The sequence below is a fragment of the Ammodytes marinus genome (assembly GCF_949987685.1).
Source record: "Ammodytes marinus genome assembly, chromosome: 15".
In the NCBI taxonomy this organism is placed as follows: Eukaryota; Metazoa; Chordata; class Actinopteri; order Uranoscopiformes; family Ammodytidae; genus Ammodytes; species Ammodytes marinus.
In genome coordinates this window covers 22,556,190-22,580,818 of record NC_137219.1, presented here as the reverse complement: position 1 = coordinate 22,580,818, position 24,629 = coordinate 22,556,190, and the positions used below count along the sequence as shown (strand labels likewise).

Below are 24,629 nucleotides of genomic sequence, written 5' to 3'. Positions count from 1 at the left end.
AATCTAGATGCTGAAAGATATTCATGAGTCCACGAGAGAAAATAATTTCTCACAAAGATTAAGAAGCAGAATCAAAAACTGGTGAACTATAAGCACATGAAAGATGCATTAAAAATTGAAAAGAGCCCTGGAAAAATCATTTCTCAGCTGCTGGAATCACTGTGTTGGACCCAAACATTTCACACCCTATTCCAGGCTTTACTTTAACTGCTTTTACTCGCACCACACTGTATTTATGACTGCACGCTATTTAAAGAGCCTTTCAAATGGATTTTCATCACAGTTACAATGAACTGTGCTATTTGTCATGTTTGTTCTGATACTGACGTAGACACAGGTGCTGTTCATAATGGCCACTTGTAATGATCAGATTAAATTGTCCTAATCCATAGTGTATGCTGCAGGAACTAGACTGTTGCTTGTGGGCTCTTTACCTGCTGAGGGAGATGTTTCTCCGCGGTACTTCCTTCAGGTCGTTGACAGATGCCGTCTTGCCAGCGAAGCAGTAGTTTGGGTTATAGTCGGTCATGATGGTGGAGGCCCGCAGCTTACTGAGCTTACAGTCTGGACTCTGCAGCTCCAGCTGAATAGACTGCAGCTCTGTGTGTTTACGCCTGTACACTGGTGAGACCAACATGAAAGAGACAGTTTCACTGCACTACTACAGAGACATCCACAATTTAGAAAAAACAAACAAAACCTTGAACCCATCTTGTTTTTCTTGTTAAAGAAAATTATTGATGTCAGCCAAAGCACACCAAGTAGAAAGCTTTTCCATTTACTATTTCTCTATAGACTCTTTGTGCTTGTACAACAACTTGAACGCTTGTACTTTTACAAAATTGAATTCCTTTGTGTCTTTTGAAATATTGATTCTCTCTCTCTACTCTTTCCAGATGCAGGATTTGTCTTTTCAAAACATTCCAATTCATTCAGTTTCAGAGTTAAACCCTCACTGTATAGCTTTGTCTTGTTAATGTTGAGTTTTAGTTTGTGTTGACATGTTCAATAAATTGACCAATATAAAATAAAATAAATGTCTCTGTGGACATTTTTATTGCAAAAGTGTAACAGCATACATGTCATACATAATCTTAAAAACGTACACCTCCTTCTTTCATATTGCAAACAAATGCCTGGTATGATTATATATTATGTGTGTAGAACAGCCCACAGTATGAAAACACCTTTTCTTTCTGTCTCACACATGTGCACTCATACACACAAATGTAGTGCCAGAAGGCTCAACCTGGGCTGGGAAGACATTAGTTACAGAGGGAAAGGTTTGTGTGTGTATTTATCGTGTGTGTAGGGGAGTTATTTATTTACCAAGTGCTGTCTAATGTACGAGGGCTGTCAGCCGCCGGCTAAGTAGCTATCCATCATTAGCACGTTTCATTCATCACAGTGGTAGTTCCATACCTCCTTAGCTCCCGCCTAATCTATTCATGTTACTCATGTTTGCGCTACAGAGTAGGCTGGAGTCTGGATGTGTACATCAGGGTAGAAGTCTGCCGCCAAGTGAGTGAGTGAGTGAGTGAGTGAGTGAGTGAGTGAGTGAGTGAGTGAGTGAGTGAGTGAGTGAGTGAGTGAGTGAGAAAATGCAAACATTCGAAAGGAAAACCTCTCAGACATTGAGCATCATGGTCTGTCTCCTTATGGTGTTGCACTATACTACATATCATTTTATACTATAGACTAACTGACTCTGCTGCTATGATACACACCACTGTCACTTTTCCCTATATTTTATGTCTCCATAAGCTCTTATCGCTACAGTTACTATTATTTATTCAGATATTACTTTAGTTTCATATCCCTCATACTATTTAATTGACTTTCTCTGTGTATCTGTACATCTGTGAAATACATTTCCTTCAACTGTCACGTACCATATTAAACAGCTTCCAGTGAGATATCTGGTTAAGAAGGTTATTATATCTACCAAAAGGTACCTTGTATAGCTTTACAGTGCTTCAGCTTGAAATGAAATCATCCTCATCCTCTAAGATCATATCTGCAGTGGCTGAGCCAGTATTTATATTAAAAACTGATATTCCGGTGTCGTTGTGCCACATACAGTATATAATGTACAGCCTTTTTCCTGTCTTAAAGGAGGAGTCAGGGATTCTGCAGAACACTTGCTGTCAAAATCACTTTTAGTCAAAATCAGTGAATATCTCCTCACGATCCACTACTTGTGCGTACCGTGTGTTTGCTATAAACACATCAAGTGTTCAAACACATCCCAGGCTCTGTAAACAGGCACGTTGCTAGCTACGGTGGACTCCCTTTGTTTAAATACCCTTTTTTTACATACCAGTTTACAGAGCCTAGACTGTGCATTAACATCAGGTTTGCACCGCGTAGGCTCCTCTAAACAGAGGGTATGTAAAAAAAAGGGGCCCACCGTAGCTATCAACATGTTTAGAGAGCCTAGGCTCTGTATTAAGGCTGGATTTCTTTTCAGCAGACACAGTACAAACATGTATCAGATCTTGAGGAGATATTCACTGATTTTGACAAGTTGTCATTTTGTCAATAAGCAAGCTGACTCCACCTTTAACTGACTGGTCTTTTTTTGTTTTACCTTTATTTATACAGGTATATCCCATTGAGAACGAAGACTCTTTTGCAAGGGAGACCTGTTTTCCTTTCCCACGTTACCATTCACACACACATTCATACACCGATAGCAGGCTAACTATCGACATTCACACGAGGCAAGGTGGGTGAAGTGTCTTGCCCAAGGACACAACAACTATAACACAGGTGGCATGGCGGGGATCGAACCTCCAACCCTTTGATCATCGGCCGACCCGCTCTACCAACTGAGCCACAGTCGCCCCAGACAGTCGTCTGTGTTGATTCGTACTTATCATGAGTCCAGACACAGCCAGCAGCAGTGCTGCGATGAGGGCCGAGGTTCCCACAGACAGACCCAGGGCCAGGTGAGAGAGAGAGGGCTGGGGAGGCAGCAGGGACCCCTCTGTAAAAGACAACAGGAAACATCAGTGTTGTGCAGTGGTTATCTCCCCCAGAGGAGTATTAACATTCACTCCAACACTTTGATCCAGTCACTTAATTAATGATGTGAAAACGATGACACAACAGAGTTTAGGAGCAGCACAGTCGACCGCTGCATGTCAATTCTCTTTACAGCGTCAATGGGAGATCTCATTTCACTTGTCTAAAAGGCTGAGGAACAACTCTACACACTGAGAGATGGATAGAGGGACCATATTGAGAGTGTGACCTTTTATGACCTGGCATCATAGAATTATCTACTGCTTGTCATTACGGAGAAAATATTTGCATATCATAGGGCAAGGAGACACTCTAGGTCATTCAGATATTATTGAGATGGTAATGGACCTGTTATTTTGCCTTTCAATTATCAAGTGACATTCCGCCACATGAATTCAGTTCAGATCTACATTCATACCCTCGTTATTCATCTCAGATTACAAATCCTTATTATAGAGCCACAGGGGTTTGTCCCTATTCCTTTGTCACAGTTTAACCCAAGAGGAGTGGGACAGTAGACTTCTAGTGAAGGTTGACATTGTCTTGGGGCGACTGTGGCTCAGTTGGTAGAGCAGGTCGGCTGATGATCAAAGGGTTGGAGGTTCGATCCCGCCCTGCCACCTGTGTCATGGTTGTTGTGTCCTTGGGCAAGACACTTAACCCACCTCGCCTCGTGTGAATGTCGATAGTTAGCCTGCTATCGGTGTATGAATGTGTGTGTGGATGGTAACGTGGGAAAAGGAAAACAGGTCTCCCTTGTAAAAGAGTCTTCAGTCTCAATGGGATTTACCTGTATAAATAAAGGTTAAAAAAAAAATTATTGTCCAATGGGCAATGCCAGAGGCATGGAATTAAGCTTATTAGGCCATAATGAAATGCATTCATAATCCACTGTGCATTGTCACTATATCAGTAAATAGCACAGAGATGGATACCACATCACAGAACAGAATTAATCACTCAGATAATACCAGCTATAGTAAAGGAATAATCTTTTCGCTAACAGGTTAGCTTATCCTACCGATTGATAATTATTATGAATTATTAAGGTTCCATTAACAAAACTTTTCCTCAGATAAAGATTCAACAAAGTACAGAGCCTCCCGGGCTTAATTACTTTTGTAGATGAATTCATTATCTGTTCACTGAGTCACAGTCTATTACAGGTACAATTACATTCAGCTTAACTCTTTATTACGTTTGGATTCATTTCACATATTAGTGTGGAAGAGAGAGAGAAATAAATGATGGTTCTTTCTTTCATATTGTTATTAGGGGTGTGAACGTTTACAAAAATGTCCAAACAGTTACACAACAAATATTTTTTAATGTACACGGTTAGCCGTGACTTCATTGTCCCCCGCTCCCTCGCCCCTCGGAAGCGCCCGTCTTGTAGGCTAACCACACAAACACAAACACACGCACACACGCACATACATTGGTTCGGCTGTCATTTGTTCGCCGTCGTTATCGCCTTCATTCATTTCCAGATGAATAGCCGATCGCTTTCTACATGTTCACGTTCTGCAGATTGAGCAGGTGTTATAAAGTTCGGCTTTTAACTTTTTTTTATTGCACTGAGACTACTTACCAGCGTAGTTAACATCAACTGGGTAACTTTAATCTTTAGGTTTTCTTTCATCATTCTTCTGAGGCTGTTACTGGAGCCCAACGGCAACTCCCTGTGTGTGTGTGTGTGTGTGTGTGTGTGTGTGTGTGTGTGTGTGTGTGTGTGTGTGTGTGAATGTGCGTGCACATGTGTGTATGTGTGATAAAGTATGTCAGACCTGTGGCGTTGATGCAGGAGACCCCGTCTGGTGCCAGGATGAGGTCATCATCACAGTAACACACGATACTCTCCGTGATCTCGTGGCATTCACCGCTTTCACAATGGCTGCAGTTCTGCACCGGACTGATGATCACCTCACCATCACCCTCCATAGCTAAAGACACAGACACACACACACACACACACACACACACACACACACACACACGCACGCACGCACGCACACACACGCACGCACGCACACACACACACACACACATTCACACACACACACACGATGCAGAGCAGAGGTTTAAAAAAATAATAACTGGGTTTGATAAGGCATCAGCAGGATGTCTCCCAGTAAAATTAGCAGAAAGTTCAACAAAAACGGCAATGTAATTTACTCCAAATTATCCTAATAAAAGAAACTGTGTGGTTGGCTTTTTTAGGTTTTATTCTAACCATCATCATTATCCAGCATACATTTAAACCATTTCCACAACACATACCTATACAGTACATCACTAGATCATGGCAATAGCAATTAAGTAATCCTCCAAGACCTCACAACCACCCACTTTTTATCAGTGATTCAAACGGTGAAAAAGAAAAATGGAAATTCAGTCTGATTATCTGGTGTGTGATGTACTACCTCGGATGATCAAAGCATATGTGATGAATTATCTAGGCTGTTCATGTTATATAGGGGGCTTCCAATTTTCCTTTTTGTCTCCCTTAAATTAGATGAAATTACGATTTCTAACTGAGGGTGTGTTAATCACTGAAACAATCTGCTTGTGGTCTTGGCTGAGACTAAATCTGCAGCAGGCAGATTTAGTCTCACACTACCGTTCACCACCATAAATTGCTTTAAAAAAGATTTTTTACGACCTCCATTACTTAATTTAGACTTAAAGAAATAAATTATTGTAAATTAAAGCAAGTGCGGACAATATGAATAAGTGATGGGGCTGTCTATGAAAGAAGCCTGCTCTGTTTAGTAAGCAAGGCAAAGGCGCTCATCTGCAGAATCTATTTTCTCTCATCATTCTGTTATCAGCTTTAAGTACAAATACATAAATCTAACCTAGAACCCTACAGAGGGTTCCAAAGGAGAATACAAATGTCTCCAGAGCAGATGTTGACTGGATACTGATGTGAAGCTGTGATACTCTGTATTGTGGATCTTTAGACACAGAGTGGAGCATTAAAGTGTGTTCCTGCCTTGCAACAGTTTATCATATAGCAAAGCAAGACCTTTAAGTAGACCTGTAATGATAAGTCATGTTTCCCCATTTTAACTTGATTAGTGATTTGCTCTGTTCCCCGACACCTGTATGAAAAAATTTGTATTTATTTTTCATACAAATAAATCACTGGAGTTTCATTGAATCTCTCCTGGCCTCTATTACATGCATGTTTTCCTCTGTGCCTATACCAGCATCTAGTGACAGTAATATGACTGGATGACTGTGTAGTCCAAACTGTATCATTCTTCCTCCACACTGGTTTGAAGAAGCCTGTATTCTGTGTTAACTTAATACAATGATTGTTGATCCTCTTTTAGGTTTTAAAATGGACTGGGCAGCAGCATGGTCCAGAATCCCCTGCTGCTTTTCTTCAAGCTGGAGAACCTGTCTGTTCAAGCTGAGAAGGAAACTACTGGTGTTACCTTTTCTGATTACAACTTCAAACCACAGTGCCCTCACACCTGACTTTTTATATTTTATGAAATTATAGATATTACATTATAATATTCCATCCTTCATACTGTGATAATGATTCAAACTTTCTGGTATTTCATTGGTTATAAATCATGTCACTTCTCTCTTTTCAGGCGTCAGATTTATTCAACACTGGTTTCTGGTCTTCTTTTGCAGAAATATAAAACTTTCAATCATAAAACCTTAAACAACTCTATACAATTCTAATGTTTATCTTCATTATTTGTCATATAATATGTGATATTTATTGTATTTTACAATGAGGCTACAACAATGGAGGCATTTACAGAAGTTTATGGCCTGGCCAGCACTATACAGTATCTTAAGACAACATAATATTTTCCTCATTAACTTTTGCTTTGAAATATATAAATAGCTACAATAGAGGATGAACATTTCAATTACCTTCTGTAATTAGCAACATTGGGGTGACACAGCTTTTAAGTGATATTTTTAGTCAATTAACACATCGAAATTTGTCTTTTCGCCTATCCCCTCTCTATCCTCCCTCCCCCCTTGCTTCTTGCTTATGGCTGTCCATCGTATTCGATGATGACGTTGCTCCACTTGAGCTGGGTTATTATGGGGGGTTTCGTTGGTGCCATTTCATGTGGCTATAGAGGCCGATGCGCGACCCGCATAGTTTGCCACATGTGGGGCAGATGTAGTCTGTACATGAGAGGGTGGCCCCTGCAGCGCGCTGGTGTCTCTGTGCACGCCGCTGTATTCTCCTCTCAGTGGTCTGCTCCTGGAGGTGTGCTACACCCTGGTGGCTGGCTGAGCGCCATGTGGGACGGTCGGCAGCCAGGCTTTCCAGGGATGCTGGCTGGATGTCACAGCGCTTCAGGAGGGTTTTGAGGTGGTCCTTGTACCGTTTTCGCTGTCCCCCAGCAGACCTACGACCTTCCTGAAGTTGGCCATAGAGGATCTGGCGGGGGAGTCGCTGGGTGGGCATGCGGACTACATGGCCGACCCAACGCAGGTGTCTTGTGGCAAGGAGCACTTCGATGCTTGGTGTGTGGGTGCGGTCGAAGATGTCCACATGAGGGACTCTGTCCTCCCAGGACACACCCAGGATCCTTTGCAGGCAACGGATGTGGAATGTCTCAAGGGTTCTGATGTGCCTTTGATATGGTGTCCAGGCTTCTGAGCTATACAGCAGTGTGGACAGACAGACTGCCTTGTATACAGCTGCTTTTGTAGAAACTGTCAGATTTCTATTTAGAAAGACTTTTAAGCCTACCAAAGGCAGAGGAGGCTAGGGCTATGCGGACCTGGATGTCACTGTCGATGTTGCAGGTGGGTGAGAGGACGCTTCCAAGGTAGGTGAAGTGCGGGACAATTGTGAGCTTTTGGCCGTCAACAGTGAAGATAGGCACTTCCGGTTGGTGGGATGTTTGCTGCACGATTATCTGAGTTTTGGATGTGTTGACTTTGAGTCCAAGGGCACTGTATATGGTGGTTACCACATCAAGTGCCCGCTGCAGAGCATCTGGTGTGTGAGCGAGGAGTGCGCAGTCATCAGCGTACTGGAGCTCCAGGATTTGTCGTGTGGTGATTTTGGTGAAGGTCTGCAGGCGCCTGATATTGAATAGGTTTCCATCCAGCCGGAACTGGATGTGGACACCGTCTGTGGTTTCCAGGGCTTTGTGTGAGAGGAGGGTGACTGTGGACAGGAACATGTTGAACAGGACAGGGGCTAGGACACAGCCCTGCCTGACCCCTACTTTCACATTAAAAAGTACACACACACACACACACACACACTTCGAAGGGGGTCAGAGCGCAGGCTTCGCCATAGTGCATCACCCCTGTAGCAGTTTGCAGTTTGGGGTTAAAGGCTCAAAGACACAGTGGTGGTGGGCTAGCCATAGATGTTATAGCAGCCACCACTAGTTTTACTATTAGCACCCTCTGTCCGGTGCCGGAGATCGAACCAGCGACCTCATGGTTACTGGTCCGGTCGGACCCCCGTCCTCTAGGCCAGTGCTTCTCAAATGGTGGGGCGCCGTGAGTTGTCAGGGGGGGCGCGGGCTGCCTTGATTTCCAACTGACCAAAAAAAAAGTGCTAGCACGATGTGTGCTTGTGTATGGTCATATCCGCGCGAAAGGCCGCGATATGCAGTAAATAAATGTCCACATGTGTCTCCAAGTGTCTCTAGGCTATGAAATCAAGCAAGTAGACTAATAATAACATTAATGCATTATTGGTTATCGCATCACAGAAGGCCTATTAGCCTATAATAATAAAAAAACACCACCTTAACTATGTTTACAGTTTAAAACTGTTTTGAATGAAATGCAAACCTCAGTGAATCATTTGCTCTTGTTTCTCTGTCCTGAGATTCACACAGACTGAGCAGTCTTGTTTAAATGTTACAAATTGAGCTAATAAACTGAACTTTGATTTTTTTTTGCTGCAGACGTTATCTCAGCTAATTTTTGTTATCTAATTTGATAATAAGGTGATTGTATGCACAATGCTCGTGCCAGAAACTCATACAGTGGTTTTGTACAAATAAATACATAAATATTAGGTTCTCAATAGTATTTCAATTTGGGGGGGGGGGGGGGGGGCATGACAGAAAATAACCACTGGGCCATCCTAACAAACTTTTGCCACAGCCACCCCCTCCTTCTGGAATGCCCTCCCCAGTCACATCCACAATGCCAAAACTCTTCTGTCCTTCAAGTCCCCAAAAAGCACCTATTCACTCTTGGTTTTAACCTTTAAACTTTTTTCTTTCTTTGTTCGGTTTTGTATTCTCTGATTTAGCTGCAATTTTAAAAGCGTATTTGGCCACCTGGAAAAGGGCTATACAAATCTGATGTATTATTATTGTTTTTATTATTATTATTAACTACATAGACTACTGTGTTAACCAGCTGAGGCCAGAAGATTATGTATATTTTAATAAATGGGAATGTGCTGCATTTTGAAAATGTCTGTGTTATTTCAAGCTGAAACTCATTCTGAAGTATTTTTCCTCTCCGAGAAAATGAAGTGAGGTCGATGACACATTGAGCAGTGCGGTTTTCTGAAAGCGGCACTGCCTCAGCAGACAGCATCAGCCCCATTAAAGCTCAATTGGAAAGAGATATCAGTCCGTTCTTTAGCACGTCCCAATGGAAGACTTGAAAAAGCACTTCAATTTATTTTCCTATTTCCATTTCTCTATTACTGTAAAGAGCAGAGTGAAGATGGAATCTAAGGGTGTATTCACACATGGAAAGTCTGTTAGTTCACTTGCTTTGGTCCAGACCAAATAGAATTTGGATTTTTTTTTTTGGTGTGGTCCACTTTCATATTGCCCCTTTTGCAAGTGAACCAGCATTACGAAGCAAAACCACACGTGATCTGAGGTCATTCATTCATTGGACAGACATTATGGGGTGGAGAGAAGCAGGAAGAACGAAGTAAAAACTGCGAATTTATCATTGATATAATATGGGGTTAAAAATAATAAAAATGCCTACATCTAGCCTATAAATAAAGAAGAAAAACATCAAATTATTGTTGTTTCATATGGTTATAATATGTAGCCCTATGACAATGCCACGTTATGTGGCTTCTAGCCTACGATGTGAAACATATTTTTTACTGTATTTTTGCTGCTGGACGCGCGGCTCGCGTGAAGAATAGGCTCAAACTGAAACACAGCTGATTAAGCTCTGTATCAGCTGGGTGTCAGTTCGGTGCAGTTCAGCACCAAACTGACACGGGGACAGTATTGACGGTCCCGTTGGGAAGAACAATAAAAACACACACTTCATGCAAAGCGCAGCGTGAACCTGTTGGCACTGTAGGAGACGCTCCTCTCCATCTGATCGCTGATCCGCACGCGTCATTATCAAATGTAATATTTTCGCTCGGGGCTCCCGGTCAAACCACAACTAATCTTCCTAACAATGGCGACAACAACACTTTCCCATAATGTGAAGCTGATGGCGATTTATTAAAAAAGAAAAGAAAGAAAAGGCGCAGTGCTTCCTGCAATTGGGTCGGATCGAGTCCGGCCAAATTCACACCACAAACGAACTGCAGCAGAGTGCGTTTTGAAGCGCATCGAGACCACCTCTTCAGCTGGGTCTCGGAGCGTTTGTTTGGTCCGCCCCCGAGTGCGATTGCTGTATTCACACCTGTCTGAAAGATGCGCACCGAAGGTGGAAGTGCACCTGAGTTCGTTTCAACCGAACTAAACACAGCATGTGTGAATACACCCTAAGATGATGTATTGATGGCCAACAGGTCTACACTGAGTGGATTTATCACACAGTTCCTTAACTCTACCTGGAGGAGTTTTAATCAATTAAATATCAGAAACTCAGACTTTTAGCCCGCTGTGTCTTTAAATATCTGCTTCACATTTGTACAATCTAATTTTTTTTAATTTCACACGGTACAAAAACTCATTCTCATCTGGACGTACAGATCTATATCAGTTAAGAGCTGTGAAAGCTTGTACTATAGCAAGCAAACCAGGTGTACCAAGACAAAAACTAAACAAAACTTAAAATGTCAATAGCAAAAAAACAGTTTTTCTTATCACTTGTAAAGCACAAGCACATCAACTCCTTCATGCAATTGTCTCAACCTCAGGTGTTGAGTGCTGACGAATGTATTACTACACACAGCCTAACGTTACCTTTGAGTGGATAGAGGAAGGGCTCTCCCTCTGGGCCGAGGAAGGACGTGCCATCGTCACCATCATGTTTGGGGTTGTTGTTTTTAGAAGTGTTACCGCCTAGAAACCAGGAGGACAAACACAGTGTCAAAACCTCAGTGCCATCGTTATACTCATTAGCACATGATTTGTTGTAATTCTTACACTTTGTACAAGGAGAAACAATATTATCCAATATTAGCAATTAACACCACATTTTTTGGGTCCTATAAATGATGGTTTGTGATCATGAGCAACATTGTCTATTGTGTGTATGTTTGTTTATTGTACTCTTTCACTGTTATTATTCATATTGATTTATTGTGTTGGACCTTGTTAATTTAGCATCAACCTGACAAAGGCAATACCTGTCTAAATTAGCCACCGGCTATAATCTTGCATATTAATATCAATATGCACATAGTCCCTATTTTAAATAAATAATTCTCAAATATTTTGGTTGTGTGTTTGAATGATGCATGGTCTAATCCAGAGTGACTAACAGTTGATTGGGCAGTTCAGAGGGATAGAACATGCAGCTATTTCTGGGATTCAGCCTGATCCCTGATCTGTATTAACTCTCTCAACCTGTCACATTCAGTATAAAGCACATTTTGGCTCTACTACCAGACGTATATTTACTGACAGCTCCAAGACAGTTAGGTTATTCCCAGAATTCTCCTGGACTCACCTCTGTAGCCTCCTCCGCCGCCCCCGGACATGCAGCCGCCTCCGCCGCCACCGAAGCCTCCGTGGGTCTGCCAGAACTTCTGACAGGCCTGCCCCCCCTGTCCCCCCAGCACCAGAGGCCTGCCACCCTGACTGACTGCAGCACTGTCATTCCAACCTCCACCTCCACCTGTCACCAAAACACAACACAACGTACATGAGATGTGGAGTAATACACACACAGTAATGTGGGGGTTAAGTGTGAGTGACACAGGGAAAGGGAGGCAAAGAGGGTGAGTTCTTAAATTAATAGAACAATAAGATGCAGGAATGTGTGCTGTATGCACACACACACACACACACACACACACACACACACGCTTGTACAGTTACACTTGTGAGGACACACACAAAGTATCAACTATATTCACACACATATACAATGCAATCCTCTATTAGTGATAAGGAGACTGACCACAAAAACAGGAAAAAAATCGCTGGAGTTGCAGCTACTAAAGTTTTAACTAATCCCTCCCATATTTCAGTCAATTTCATTTCTCCTTTTCCCTTGTCATCTTCCTCCTCTGGCGTCTGAGAGATACAAACAAATAGGAAACAGACACACCTCACACTACTAGCAACACATCTCCTCAGACGTGCTGAATATTTCATTTTTCATTATAGAGTTTCCTCAGAAATAAACCTGTGGCTTTGTGAGGACATACAAATCGATATCTACTGTTTTCCTGGCTGTTCGTCATCTCCGAGCATATGAATAATAGAAGCTGCAGTGAGCATGATGTAACACTACAACGATAGAACAGAGCATGAAGTTCTGCCGCTGCATTAATGGGGGACGAAGCTATGAAATAATCATAATAATAATTTTGGCCCAAACACAAACACTGGCACAGGGAGGTGGACCTATGAAACATATTAAAACAGAAGTGGATACCTTCAGGATATACTGTGTGGATATGTTTACAAATTACAAGTAGACATGCTAATAAACATCCACAGCAGGCAATCTGAGATCATATTAGTTTGTGTGCACACAGAGGGAAACAGAACAGCTTTTTTCACCACAAAGTTCGGAACAATTAGCCTTATAAAGTCCTGTAATGTGTTATTAGCCATGTACACTCACCTATTCACTCATTTCTTATCAAAGTGTCAATTTCTCCTACACATTACACAATTTATGTCGTCCCTGTATCAAACTCATACACAACTGCAGTCACACCCAATGCCTTCAATACATTTTGTCTCCACACATGCAACACACAATCAGCTGAACATACGCGCGCGCACACGCACACACACACACACACACACCAAAGCTCTGTGTAGTGTACCTGCAGCGTATGACTTCCCATTGCGTCCTGGTTGGCTGAGGTCATAGTCCATCTGCTCCAGCTGGGTCTCTGATTGGCTGCTGTACCCCCGGCCCCCGCCCCCAGCAGCGATGATGAGCGGAATGTTGCCTCTTTTGTCCACCTGGGGTCATATTTGTTTAAAGTTAGATTTATGTAATTCAAATGCATAGTTTAACATCCTAGGAATTGTGCTTATTTGCTTTATAGATGAGATTTTGGATGAGATCATCATCATCTGATGTTTGTTTGGTAATTATGACACAGAGGGAAACAGCTAGCCTGGCTCTGTCCAAAGGTCTGCCTACCAGCAGCCCTAAAGCAGTGTCAATGTGCCCAGACCCTGGGCCAACAAACAGTACAGCACATAAAATAAGCTAACAGACTGCTGGCTGTATTTGATGGATAGACATGAAAGTGGTAGCGATCTTCTCATCTAACTCTGTGTGAGAGGGCAAATCTGCTCTCTAGCCAAAATGTCAAACTGTTCTTTTAAAGGGAATACTTTGGGTTGTGGATGACTGGGCAGTTGGTCAGCTTATCTGTGCAGTGATGGGAGTAAAGACACCAACATAACCACTGTCTCTGGGGATTTATTGCTTCATGATATATTGATTAAATGGCTGACAGCAGACTAAAATGATCTCAATAATATGAATTGCTTGCAAAGGTACAGCGAGCTGACAGCATCCCAAAAACCTGCATTATAGCATATAGTTAACAGCCACAGATAAACTGGGCTGATTGAACATATGTGAGACATATTGTTTAGTATTATTCTTGACCATGTTCTTTATCATACATACAGATTGAAATATAATGTGCAGATTCTACCTTCATATTAAGTTACATTATATCTCCTGTCGCTGAATGCATCATTCCATCAGCATACTTTACCTTGAACACATACGTAGCCCCGCCTCCTCCTCCTCCTCCTCCTCCTCCTCCTCCTCCTTTCACTTGTGTTTTGTTGACCATGGGGCCGCTCTGTTCCTGGCAGATCTTATTCAGGATGCCGTTGGACTGCAGGGGAGAGAGAGAGAGAGAGAGAGAGTGAGAGAGAGAGAGAGAGAGAGAGTTCACAGACACATTGCTTTGATGATTGTCAGTTGTGTAAAAGGAGGAGGGTGTTGAGCATTATATTGGTGAGTATAGATACCAAACAGAAATATCCAAATACACAGGAGCTGATAAGCCAGGGCCATTGATCTCCTTATAAAGACAATTGTAAAAGTTTAAACTGATACACATGACTACACATAGTTAGAGTTTACTGTCCTGTTATATATTTTCAAGTTGATTTTGATTCCCTTGAAAACATAAAATGAGGCTGATAGGCCAGAAACCAATCCAATATGTGGCCCGAATAGTTCCTGATGGTTTTCCATATGTGTAAATGAAGGCAGTTTTAAAGTGTAAATATTAAATGAATCCTCCATCCAATTAACCTTGAATATGTTGCTACTGGGAGTTTAAACATGTGCATTTAATTTTAAAAGGGCAGGACATTTTTTTGAATGACCCAAATTGATAATAGTGTCTTAAAGTTGAAGTGTATTGGCTTTAAGTTGATTTATCATGTTAACCAACAGGGACATCCTGTCAGCCTGCTGTCGTTCCAATCTGTTAGAGCTTCTTTATAAAAATGGAACTGGAAGTTTTGTTGGCAAATAATTTGAGATGCTAGCCTGGAAATCCAAACCTGCCGCTGGCAAATTAAAATTTGCTCAGCCTGTTGGTCTGGACACGATCCATTGGAGCTATATCACAAAATTCCGACCTGCTAATCAAATCGTTCTATCTGATTTGGGTGGGACAGAGCCCTATGTATCGGGCTCTGGGGCGGACGTAACCGGATGCCGACAGTGCTGGGTATGCGCCGTCGAAGCTGTGATAGTAAACAACCAAGATGGCTGTGGATATGTTGTTTGAGTTTGAAACGGCTTTGGCCTCGACACTTCACAATTTGGAAGACGGCTTTCAAATATTTAATTAGCAAGAAAGATGAATTTTATGTTTTGCCCGACCGACCACGGCAACAGTTTAATTACCAGATAGCCCCGCTGTTCATTGCACTGATTGGTTGCTGTGCTATACAATTGAGTGCAGTGGTATTTGAAATGCACGCGTAGGTACCGCCCGTTGAGTTGGGAAGGTATATTGATCGTGGCCAGACCCTTCATTCAGGCTGTTCTGTCATTGCAGCTGCTCACTTGAAAGTTGAGAGTTTGTGTCTGAGAGAGAGAGAGAGAGAGAGAGAATAAAGTGAAAAAGGAGGTGTGTGTGTTCTTGAGAAAGTGTGTGTGTGCCTGGTAGAAAGAAAAAGACACACAGAGAGTCGGACATTGAGTATTTGGTGGAGGTATTAGTTCCCTCACCAGGGTGAATGCTAGGTGTGAGAAAGCACAAATCACTTTCAGAGCAACCCTTTGCAGAGAGCTGCTGCCTCTCTTAGCTGTCAGAACATGGGAGGAGATAAGAGGAACCTTAAACAACTTGGTCTCACATTGGAGTGCCCCAGTCCCTCTCTGCTGCCTGTACCGAGCACTTTAAAGGAAAAACATGTTACAAACTAATAAGTGTAACACAGTGGCAGGGACCACTTGCCTGCTAAGCTACACAGTCTGCCTTTTACCATTCTGCCTATTAAAAGCAAAAACCACAAGACTTTCCTAACTATAATTTTTACGTAACATGACACATGTAGGCAAAGGGAGAAGGAACGGGTCTAGAGACAGAGAGGGAAACTTCTGGCGCTAGTTTTTCTTCTGTATGCTCTGGTTCATAAAGGTTTCCTCTTATGTGACACAGTGAATGGCATGGCATTGCCACATTCAAAATCACTAATTTTAGTTTTCTTGTGTTTCTTGAATAAGTGTGGTGGCTCTGTGTCGAACAGCTGATTGGCGTAGGGAAAGCTGCACTTCAACAGCCCGAGTTGCGTAGTAATACATGGGCGAACTAAACTTGAAAAAAAGTGCAAAAATAAAACGCCTGTTTAGCAGCAAAGTAAAGCAGTGAAAAGATCCCACATTTAGCGTACAATTGAACAAATATTTATGTGTTAGGTAAGCACTTATATAAGCCATGACAAACCATTTTTTTCCTGGCCCCCTCTACAACACTACAATGATGACTTCTGTTAAAGCAAAGTCTCTCCCGAACTCCTGATAGTGACTGCACTATTCGCCATCTCCATAAGGTAACAGACTATCTATGCCAAAGTACCTCATACAACCCCACTTAAAAAAAACTGAACTATCCCTTTAAAGTATTTGAAAAATTAAGCTGAACATGAGTAAGATTATGTCTTTATATTTCCGAGATCTATGAATCAAATGGTTTTACCAACACATATTTCGGGTTGTCTTGGCTCGAAAGTGTGAATTGCATAGTTTATACATTAAGTAAAGGCCTAAGCTATAATTTACCCTAAGAAATATTGAGAGATTTCTAAAGGAAAGCTTGCATATTTCTTCAAAAGCTACAGACTTCAGATCCTTTATTATCGTTGATGAACCTGACAAAGACGATAATTTAATTTTAAAGAGAACTTTGCACAACAATGTCTGGTACATTCCCCTTTAGCTTAGGTATGCAATTCTCAGCGGGCACACATAACTCTGGATACCGATGCCTGATTGCTTTAATTTCAGACTGTCAAGTCAAGCGATTTATTTTTGTCTGCTACAGCACACATAATTTCTCTGTAAATCACTTGTCCAGTGTTGTCCCTGAGAGCAAAAATCTGAAACCAAATGGGAGGAATTAATATTTAAAATGAATTGTATTTCATGCCCTCTAGTTTTGCAGTATTACAGACATAATACCCTTATCTAGGAAGATGACCTAGAGACCTTATTTCCATGCAGCCAGTGTAATCTTGCATATAAAAGTGATACCAGCCTACTATCACAGGCAGAGCACACAGTCACACTAAACCAGACAACAAGAGCCTCAGACAGCAACAACTCACAGTAGCTTTTCTGCTATTTTCCTTATTATTGTATATAACTTATACACTTGATGACACGTCTTCTCCTGCACCTAACTTACGAGTTACAGAACAAACATTCTCCAGAGAAGAGTGCACTAATGAAAGTTTGCATGCTAGTTAAAGATCTCCTATTATACTACTTTTCTGGTCTTAATTTCTTGTTAAAAACTGCAATAGAGCAACCTGACATGAATCACATCACAAAAAACTATGTCGATTTTCGGGAAACACATCCTCTCATCTGGGCGATTCAGCATGCTCTGTCAACAGTGCGCTTCGGCCATCTCCGAAAAATATTTGACTCCTAATTCAGAAGTTCAATCAATGTCGCGTTTACAGCTACATTAAAGTAGATCCATTACTGTATAGTACTGTACTCATTATTTATGTTTAGTTTGCCATTATAACCTACTGCATGACATCAGAGTTACTGAACTTAAGAGAATTGAAAAAAGACTTACATTGGGGCATGCATCCTCCCCTTTCTGTCCCACCAGGATATACAGCAGGTCTCCCTTTCTCAGCAGGAAGTCTCCTGTAATGTAGACACCATGTGACCTGCTCATGGCCAATACGCTGCGACCGCCAGCTGCTCCGTAGGCTGTGATCCTGTGGTTTCAAAGAAACACACAGACATACAGAGAAAATGATTCAGCAAGATAATTAAAAGCGAAAGTGTGTAACTTTTTCATATAAATGATTATCCATTACAATCAAGCCATTGCCAAATGAGTAGACACAATGTTGAGTCAGCCTAACAGCTTCACACAACTCTCTCTGTATTTCTCAATATGGCAGCGTTTATAAACTTGTGTCACCCCCGGACACTGGCTCAGAAGCTCAGACAGGGAAATCCCAAGAAGCGCCCAAGAAAAGTTTCAGTTGTTGATTCTACTGCAAAGAAAAAAACCTGGTTGTACAGCATAAGGAATGAAGTCCATGCACAATCACCAGAGGCTAACCTCATTTAAATGCACCGACAGTATTGTTGTAATTACTTAAACTTCCTCATGGGGGCAACATAAGTTAGACACTTAGTTATAGCTTTAAGGATACAGGAATTTAAATGTTGGAGGATTTTTTTATTAATTTGGATTCTGGTATGTTTCTTGGCAGAGGTGAGGATATGTTTGTTGCTGTTTATCAAGTAGAACCTGAAGCTGATAAACACTCCTTGTGTATTCCACCTGCAATTTCAAGTTGCACAGCATTAAATTAAACCAAATTTTGGTCACACTATTCTGAAGCCCACACATAAACAAACCCATGCACAGACTACACAGTGCATGGGCAAATAACACTTATTTAAAATGCTCCAGTTTTCTTACCAGAAAAAAAGCTGATTGGTTTTTGGGAGCGCTAGGATATTTGTCTCCCCCAGTGATGGTGATTGGTGGGAAGAGAGAGAGAGAGAGAGAGAGAGAGAGAGAGAGAGAGAGAGAGAGGGAGAGGGAGAAGGCTGCCAGTTGCTCGGTAGCAACCTCAGCTGTTTGCCTAATAACTTGTGGGAGATGCAGAACATACAGTCCCCTCCATAAGTATCGGAACAGTGAGGCCAATTCCTTTATTTTTGCTGTAGACCGGAAACATTTGGGTTTGACACCAAAAGATGAATATGAGACAATAGCTCAACATTTCAGCTTTCATTTCCAGGTATTTACATCTGGATCTGATACACAACTTAGAAGAAGGCATTATTTGAAATGGAACGCCACATTTTTAGGCAAGCAAAAGTATTGGAACAGATAGACTTTAAATAAATTAAAGTGAATAAAACGTAATATTCTGACGCAAATCCTTTGCTTGCAATAACCACATCAAGCCTGTGACCCATTGACATCACCAAACTTTTGCATTCTTCTTTAATGATACTTTTCCAGGCTTTTACCGCAGCCTCTTTCAGTTGCTGTTTGTGTAAGGGGGTAACTCTCTTAAGTCTCCTCTTTGGCAGGTAAAATGCATGCTCTATAGGGTTTAAGTCTGGAGATTGACTCGGCCAGTCTAAAACCTTCCACTTTGTGCCCGTGATTAACTCCTTTGTTGTGTTTTGGGTCATTATATTGCTGCATGATGGAGGATCTTCCAATCACTTTGGTTGCATCTTTCCTTAAATTGGCAGACAAAATGTTTCTGTAGACTTAGAGTTAATTTAGCTGTTGCCATCATGTGTCACATCATCAATGAAGAATAATGAGCCCGTCCCAGAAGAAGCCATGCAAGCCCAAGCTATGACATTGCCTCCACCGTGTTTCACAGATGAGCTTGTATGTTTGGGATCATGAGCAGATCCTTTTTTTCTCTAAACTTTAGCCTTTCCATCACTTTGGTAAAGGTTCATCTTGACAACAACACAGTAACACATGATGGCGGTAGCAAAATGAACTTAGAAGTCTACAGAAACATTCTGTCTGACAATTTAAATAAAGATGCAACCAAACTGATTGGAAGATCCTTCATCATGCAGCAAGATAATGATCCAAAAAAACTGCAAAAACAACAAAGTAGTTCATCAGGGGCAAGAAATGGAAAGTTTTAGACTGGCCAAGTCAATCTCCAGACTTAAACCCTAAAGAGCATGCATTTTACCTGCTAAAGAGGAGACCGAAGGGAGTAACCCCCCAAAACAAACAGCAACTGAATGAGGCTGCGGTGAAATCCTGGAAAAGCATCACAAAAGAAGAATGCAAAAGTTTGGTGATGTCAATGGGTCACAGGCTTGATGCGGTTATTGCAAGCAAAGGATTTGCGACAAAATATTACATTTTAGTCACTTTAATTTGTTTAAAGTCTATCTGTTCCAATACATTTGCTTGCCTAAAAATGTGGCGTTCCTTTTCAAATAATGCCTTCTTCTAAGTTGTGTATCAGATCCAGATGTAAATACCTGGAAATGAAAGCTGAAATGTTGAGCTATTGTCTCATATTCATCTTTTGGTGTCAAACCCAAATGTTTCCAGTCTACAGCAAAAATAAATGAATTGGCCTCACTGTTCCGATACTTATGGAGGGGACTGTATATTCATCTCTATGGTCGTCTGTCAGCTTCATTTACAGGCTTTGCCAGCTAAACCAGGATGCATCAAGACCACAATTTTGGAGTTTGTGATGTAGATACAGAAGATGTATTTATGTGTCAAGACAGTGTATGTATGTGTGGGTGTGTGTGTGTGTGTGTGTGTGTGTGTGTGTGTGTGTGTGTGTGTGTGTGTGTTTGCTTTCAGCACCGTTTTTTGTTCATGTTGTCATGAATGCTCACAAGAGGAATATTGATCCCTGCACATGGTACAGGGTATCACAGCAATACTCCTTAAGCAGTACACAGTTTGAGGTCAAGGGGCTGAGACTGATTATAAAGCTATATTGAAGCCACCATCTCTGTAATGGAGGTAGGTGAGTTTGGGGATTTGAGTGGGGTTTAGAGGGGCTCATGTCATTTAGCTGCCTCTACTCCAGCCTCTGCTTCCTCCTGCAGTAAGCTGATAGTGATAGTTCTCTGCTCGCCTGTGGAAGATCGATGCACTACTTATATACAGAGGAGTAAAGAGGTGCGAGAGAAATGTTGCATCGTTGTGTCAAATGTGTGGTGCACAGAGTGTGCTGATCCTTAAAGGCATAGTTCAACATTTTGTATTTTTTAACTACCATAGTTTTCGGACTATAAGCCGCAACTTTTTCCCCATTTTTCGACCCTGTTATTACACAGCACAGTATACAGGTGAAACTCGAAAAATTAGAATATCGTGCAAAAGTTCATTTATTTCAGTCATTCAACCTAAATGGTGAAACTAATATATTATATAGACTCATTACATTCAAAGTGAGATATTTCAAGCCTTTATTTGTTATAATTGTGATTATTATGGCTTACAGCTTGTAAGAGAGTTGTCTGGCCAATCAACACTGTAATACCATGGTCAGTCAACCAGTTACCAGTGGCTTATGGTACTGTGGGCAGGTGCAAAGTCTAGCTGGAAATGGAAATTGTCATCACCATAAAGCTTATCAACAGACAGAAGCATGAAGTGCTCTAAAATCTCCTGGTAGACAGCTGTGGTGACTTTGGACTTGATAACACAGTGGACCAACACCATCAGATGACATGGTGCCTCAAATCATCACTGACTGTTGAAACTTGACAGTGGTCTTCAAGCCCCTTGGATTTTGTGCCCCTCCACTCTTCCTCTAGACTGTGGGACCTTGATTTCCGTGAAAGGCAACATTTAATTTGGATCAGTGATGATTTGAGGTATCATGTCATCTGCTGCTGTTAGTCCATTGTGTTATCAAGTCCAAAGTCACCACAGCCATCTGCCAGAAGATTTTAGAGCACTTCATGCTTCTGTCTGTTGACAAGCTTTATGGTGATGACAATTTCCATTTTCAGCTAGACTTGGCACCTGCCCACAGTACCATAAGCCACTGGTAACTGGTTGACTGACCATGGTATTACTGTGCATGAATGGCCAGACAACTCTCCTGACCTGAACTCCATAGAGAAACTATGGACTATTTTCAAGAGGAAGATGATACACACCAGACCCAACAATACAGAGGAGCTGAAGGCCACTATCAAAGCAACCTGGGCTTCCATAACACCTCAGCAGTGCCACAGACTGATAGCATCCATGTCACACCGCTTTGAGGCAAGAATTCATGCAAAAGGGGCCCAAACCAAGTACTTAGTACATATGCATGATTATACTTTCTAGAGGGCCGACATTTCTGTATTTAATTTTTTTTTTTAATGATTTGATGTAATATTCTAATTTTCTGAGATTTTGAATTTGGGGTTTTTATAAACTGTAAGCCATAATAATCACAATTATAACAAATAAAGGCTTCACATATCTCACTTTGCATGTAATGAGTCTGTATAATATTATTTTCACCTTTAAAGTTGAATTACTGAAATAAATTAACTTTTGCACGATATTCTAATTTTTCGAGTTTCACCTGTATGTTCTGTAGCTACTAGGGATGGGCGTTAGTAATCAAATGCTCGAGTACTCCTCGTTTCAAATGAACTCGATTGGTGGATGATTTTTTTTTAGTGTCTGTAGCCTTTAGGCCGGCGGGCCGTGGCCGCCCCTATTTTAAAATGTTATATAGTGTACAAAACGGCACAAAACGGATAAAATAAAGTTGAACAAAATTAAATATTTTGATGCAAGTGCAATAAACTGAGCGTTGTGTCAAACTGCAAATAACTGCCACCTCCGTGCCACCGCAGCGCAGCCTGTGTTCTCCACGGCACCGCGGAGCTGAACACAGTCTCTCCTTTCTTCTCAAGAACATTTTCAGGAATATAACTGTCCAATTATTTCAAAGCAGATGATAAAGTTACATTTTTAAAAAGGGGAGATGACAGGGGAGATGACACCTGTTACTCTCAGTTAGTAATGAGTAGACTCCAGGTGAGCATGCAAGGTGCTCTCCGCTTGGAAAGAAAAGAAGAAGCAAGGCTTACTTCAGGCACATTTGCTCCGAGCCAACAACAGTTAAGAAGCCTTCAATAGGGAATATGGGGATAAGATTCAAAAACCGACCGGTGTAACGTTCCGTTAATGAGGAATTAGTCGTGGTAATTATTCACGGACACGGAGTGAGCATTACGCGGTTGGATATAGGCCTACAACTATCTGCTTTGGTGAGTTATTTATATGTATTTAAATTGTAGGACAATCATTTTATATTATCTGCTGCCCTTCTTATTTTAAATGGTGACTTAGGCTATTTTTTTGTTAGCCTACAACTACAGCCCATGCTTTTTTTCTCTTTTTTTCTCCCCATCGCAGACCTACTCGATCGGTTTAATTGTGGCCCATCTATTTAATTACTTTCAGTGAGGAAAATGTGTTTTAAACTTGTGGAAAAAAATCCTTAATATCATATGGCAACTGTGACAGTTTGACATAAGCATTGAGCGCTTTATTGCGGTCAACCGTTGTTCTGTATACAGATGCGTTGCGTTCTAAAAATAGAAAACATTTTAACGAGGAATGATTGAGCCTCGAGGAATGCAAGCGATCACACGAGTAGCGAAAACACTCGTGCCCATCCCTAGTAGCTACTATTGCACTAAATGGTAACACTTACGTATGTTATGCAAATATGCAACTTGTTTGTTGAAATGTTAATAAATGGGAGCTTCCTCAAGCAGCCATCTCTTTCCCGACAATCCCCTCTGTGCACAAACTCTTACATATGGTAATTAAACATTATAACACCTGCGGCTTACAGTCCAGTGTGGCTTATAGTGCGGAAAATACGGTACAACTGGTAGTCAATAGGTAGCATTAGCCTTCCTCCGCCGACAGTCAGAAGGTAAACTTTACGGTTTCATTCCAGTATATATTTGATTCTAAAATGACATAAGTGCAACAAATATATAGCGCTACTTTGCTTGGAAAATAAACCAGCCCAACAAGCACACTGGAGTGTTAAGTGATGAGGTAAAGTTTGTCTGTCGGCTGAGGCAGGCAAATACTTCCCATTGACTACCAGTATTTGAGCTAAGCTAACTAGCGATGAGCAATCTTTGACCATTTATTCTTCAAAAATGCACTTACAGGTAAAGGAATGCTTTCTGTCGCCTCGCCTTGAGGCTGAGAGTGAGGCAACAAGTTAAACATTTTTTTTGAACTATTGCTTTAAGAAAGAGAGGATAAGTGTGCTTTGTATTCTGTTTGTATGTTCTTGTACCCACCGATTGGCCCCACACCCCACTGAGGCCCTATATACAATTGTCAAAGGGTGGGTGTTGTGTGTGAAAATATGTTAATGTCTGATGATTGTGTGATCTTAGGCAGCATACCTACCTGTAGTTGCCAGTTTCCTGGATCCGCCATGTCTGAATGCCTTTGAAGGGCCCTCGGGTGCCCACTGACACGTTGACGTTGCTGTTCCTGTAGGAGTTGAGGCACTGAGTGGGAGTAGGGCCTTCGGGGCCCGCGGCCCCACAGGTATGAAAGATCCATTTTTTAGCTGCATGAAGAAAGAGAGACAATCATATGTAGCACTTTACAGAGCACACAGCATATCCGTATTCAGTCACATGCACTTAAAGAGGGGAGATTCAAATTCAGTGTGTACCACGGACTCATTATAGTTATATTTGTCTCACGTTCATTCCACTTCAACAATCTCCACTGCTCCACTTACAGATAAACACAACTCAAATGTACAGATATGAAGAAAATTATTACATAGTGGGAAGGCAAGCTGCAAAATGGAAGCCACTCCTGAGATGCTGCTATCGTCATATTCACGACAGCAGCAGGGGCAAAGTGTCAGGATCACAGGTGACAAACATTCCTCCTCTTTTCTGTGTAATCCCATGTGAGGTGCTAATAGCAGTTATTTTGGCTGTAATTAGCACCAGATTAGATTTGACAGATTGAAATG

The 24,629-nt window shown here is 41.5% G+C and overlaps 1 protein-coding gene across 1 annotated transcript in view; it reads right to left on the bottom strand.

Annotated features, from left to right (window-relative positions):
* The window catches only part of LOC307261486 (ALK tyrosine kinase receptor-like), a gene marked incomplete at both ends in the record, with an annotated part of 372,653 nt that overhangs the window by 17,970 nt on the left and 330,054 nt on the right, over positions 1 to 24,629 (bottom strand). The window contains 9 exons of the mRNA XM_080042042.1: positions 435 to 621; positions 2,876 to 2,989; positions 4,815 to 4,970; positions 11,169 to 11,267; positions 11,878 to 12,045; positions 13,211 to 13,352; positions 14,126 to 14,251; positions 17,687 to 17,834; positions 24,044 to 24,209. Of these exons, the coding sequence (XP_079898168.1) occupies positions 435 to 621; positions 2,876 to 2,989; positions 4,815 to 4,970; positions 11,169 to 11,267; positions 11,878 to 12,045; positions 13,211 to 13,352; positions 14,126 to 14,251; positions 17,687 to 17,834; positions 24,044 to 24,209 (1,306 nt within the window). The remainder of the gene's footprint in view (positions 1 to 434; positions 622 to 2,875; positions 2,990 to 4,814; positions 4,971 to 11,168; positions 11,268 to 11,877; positions 12,046 to 13,210; positions 13,353 to 14,125; positions 14,252 to 17,686; positions 17,835 to 24,043; positions 24,210 to 24,629) is intronic.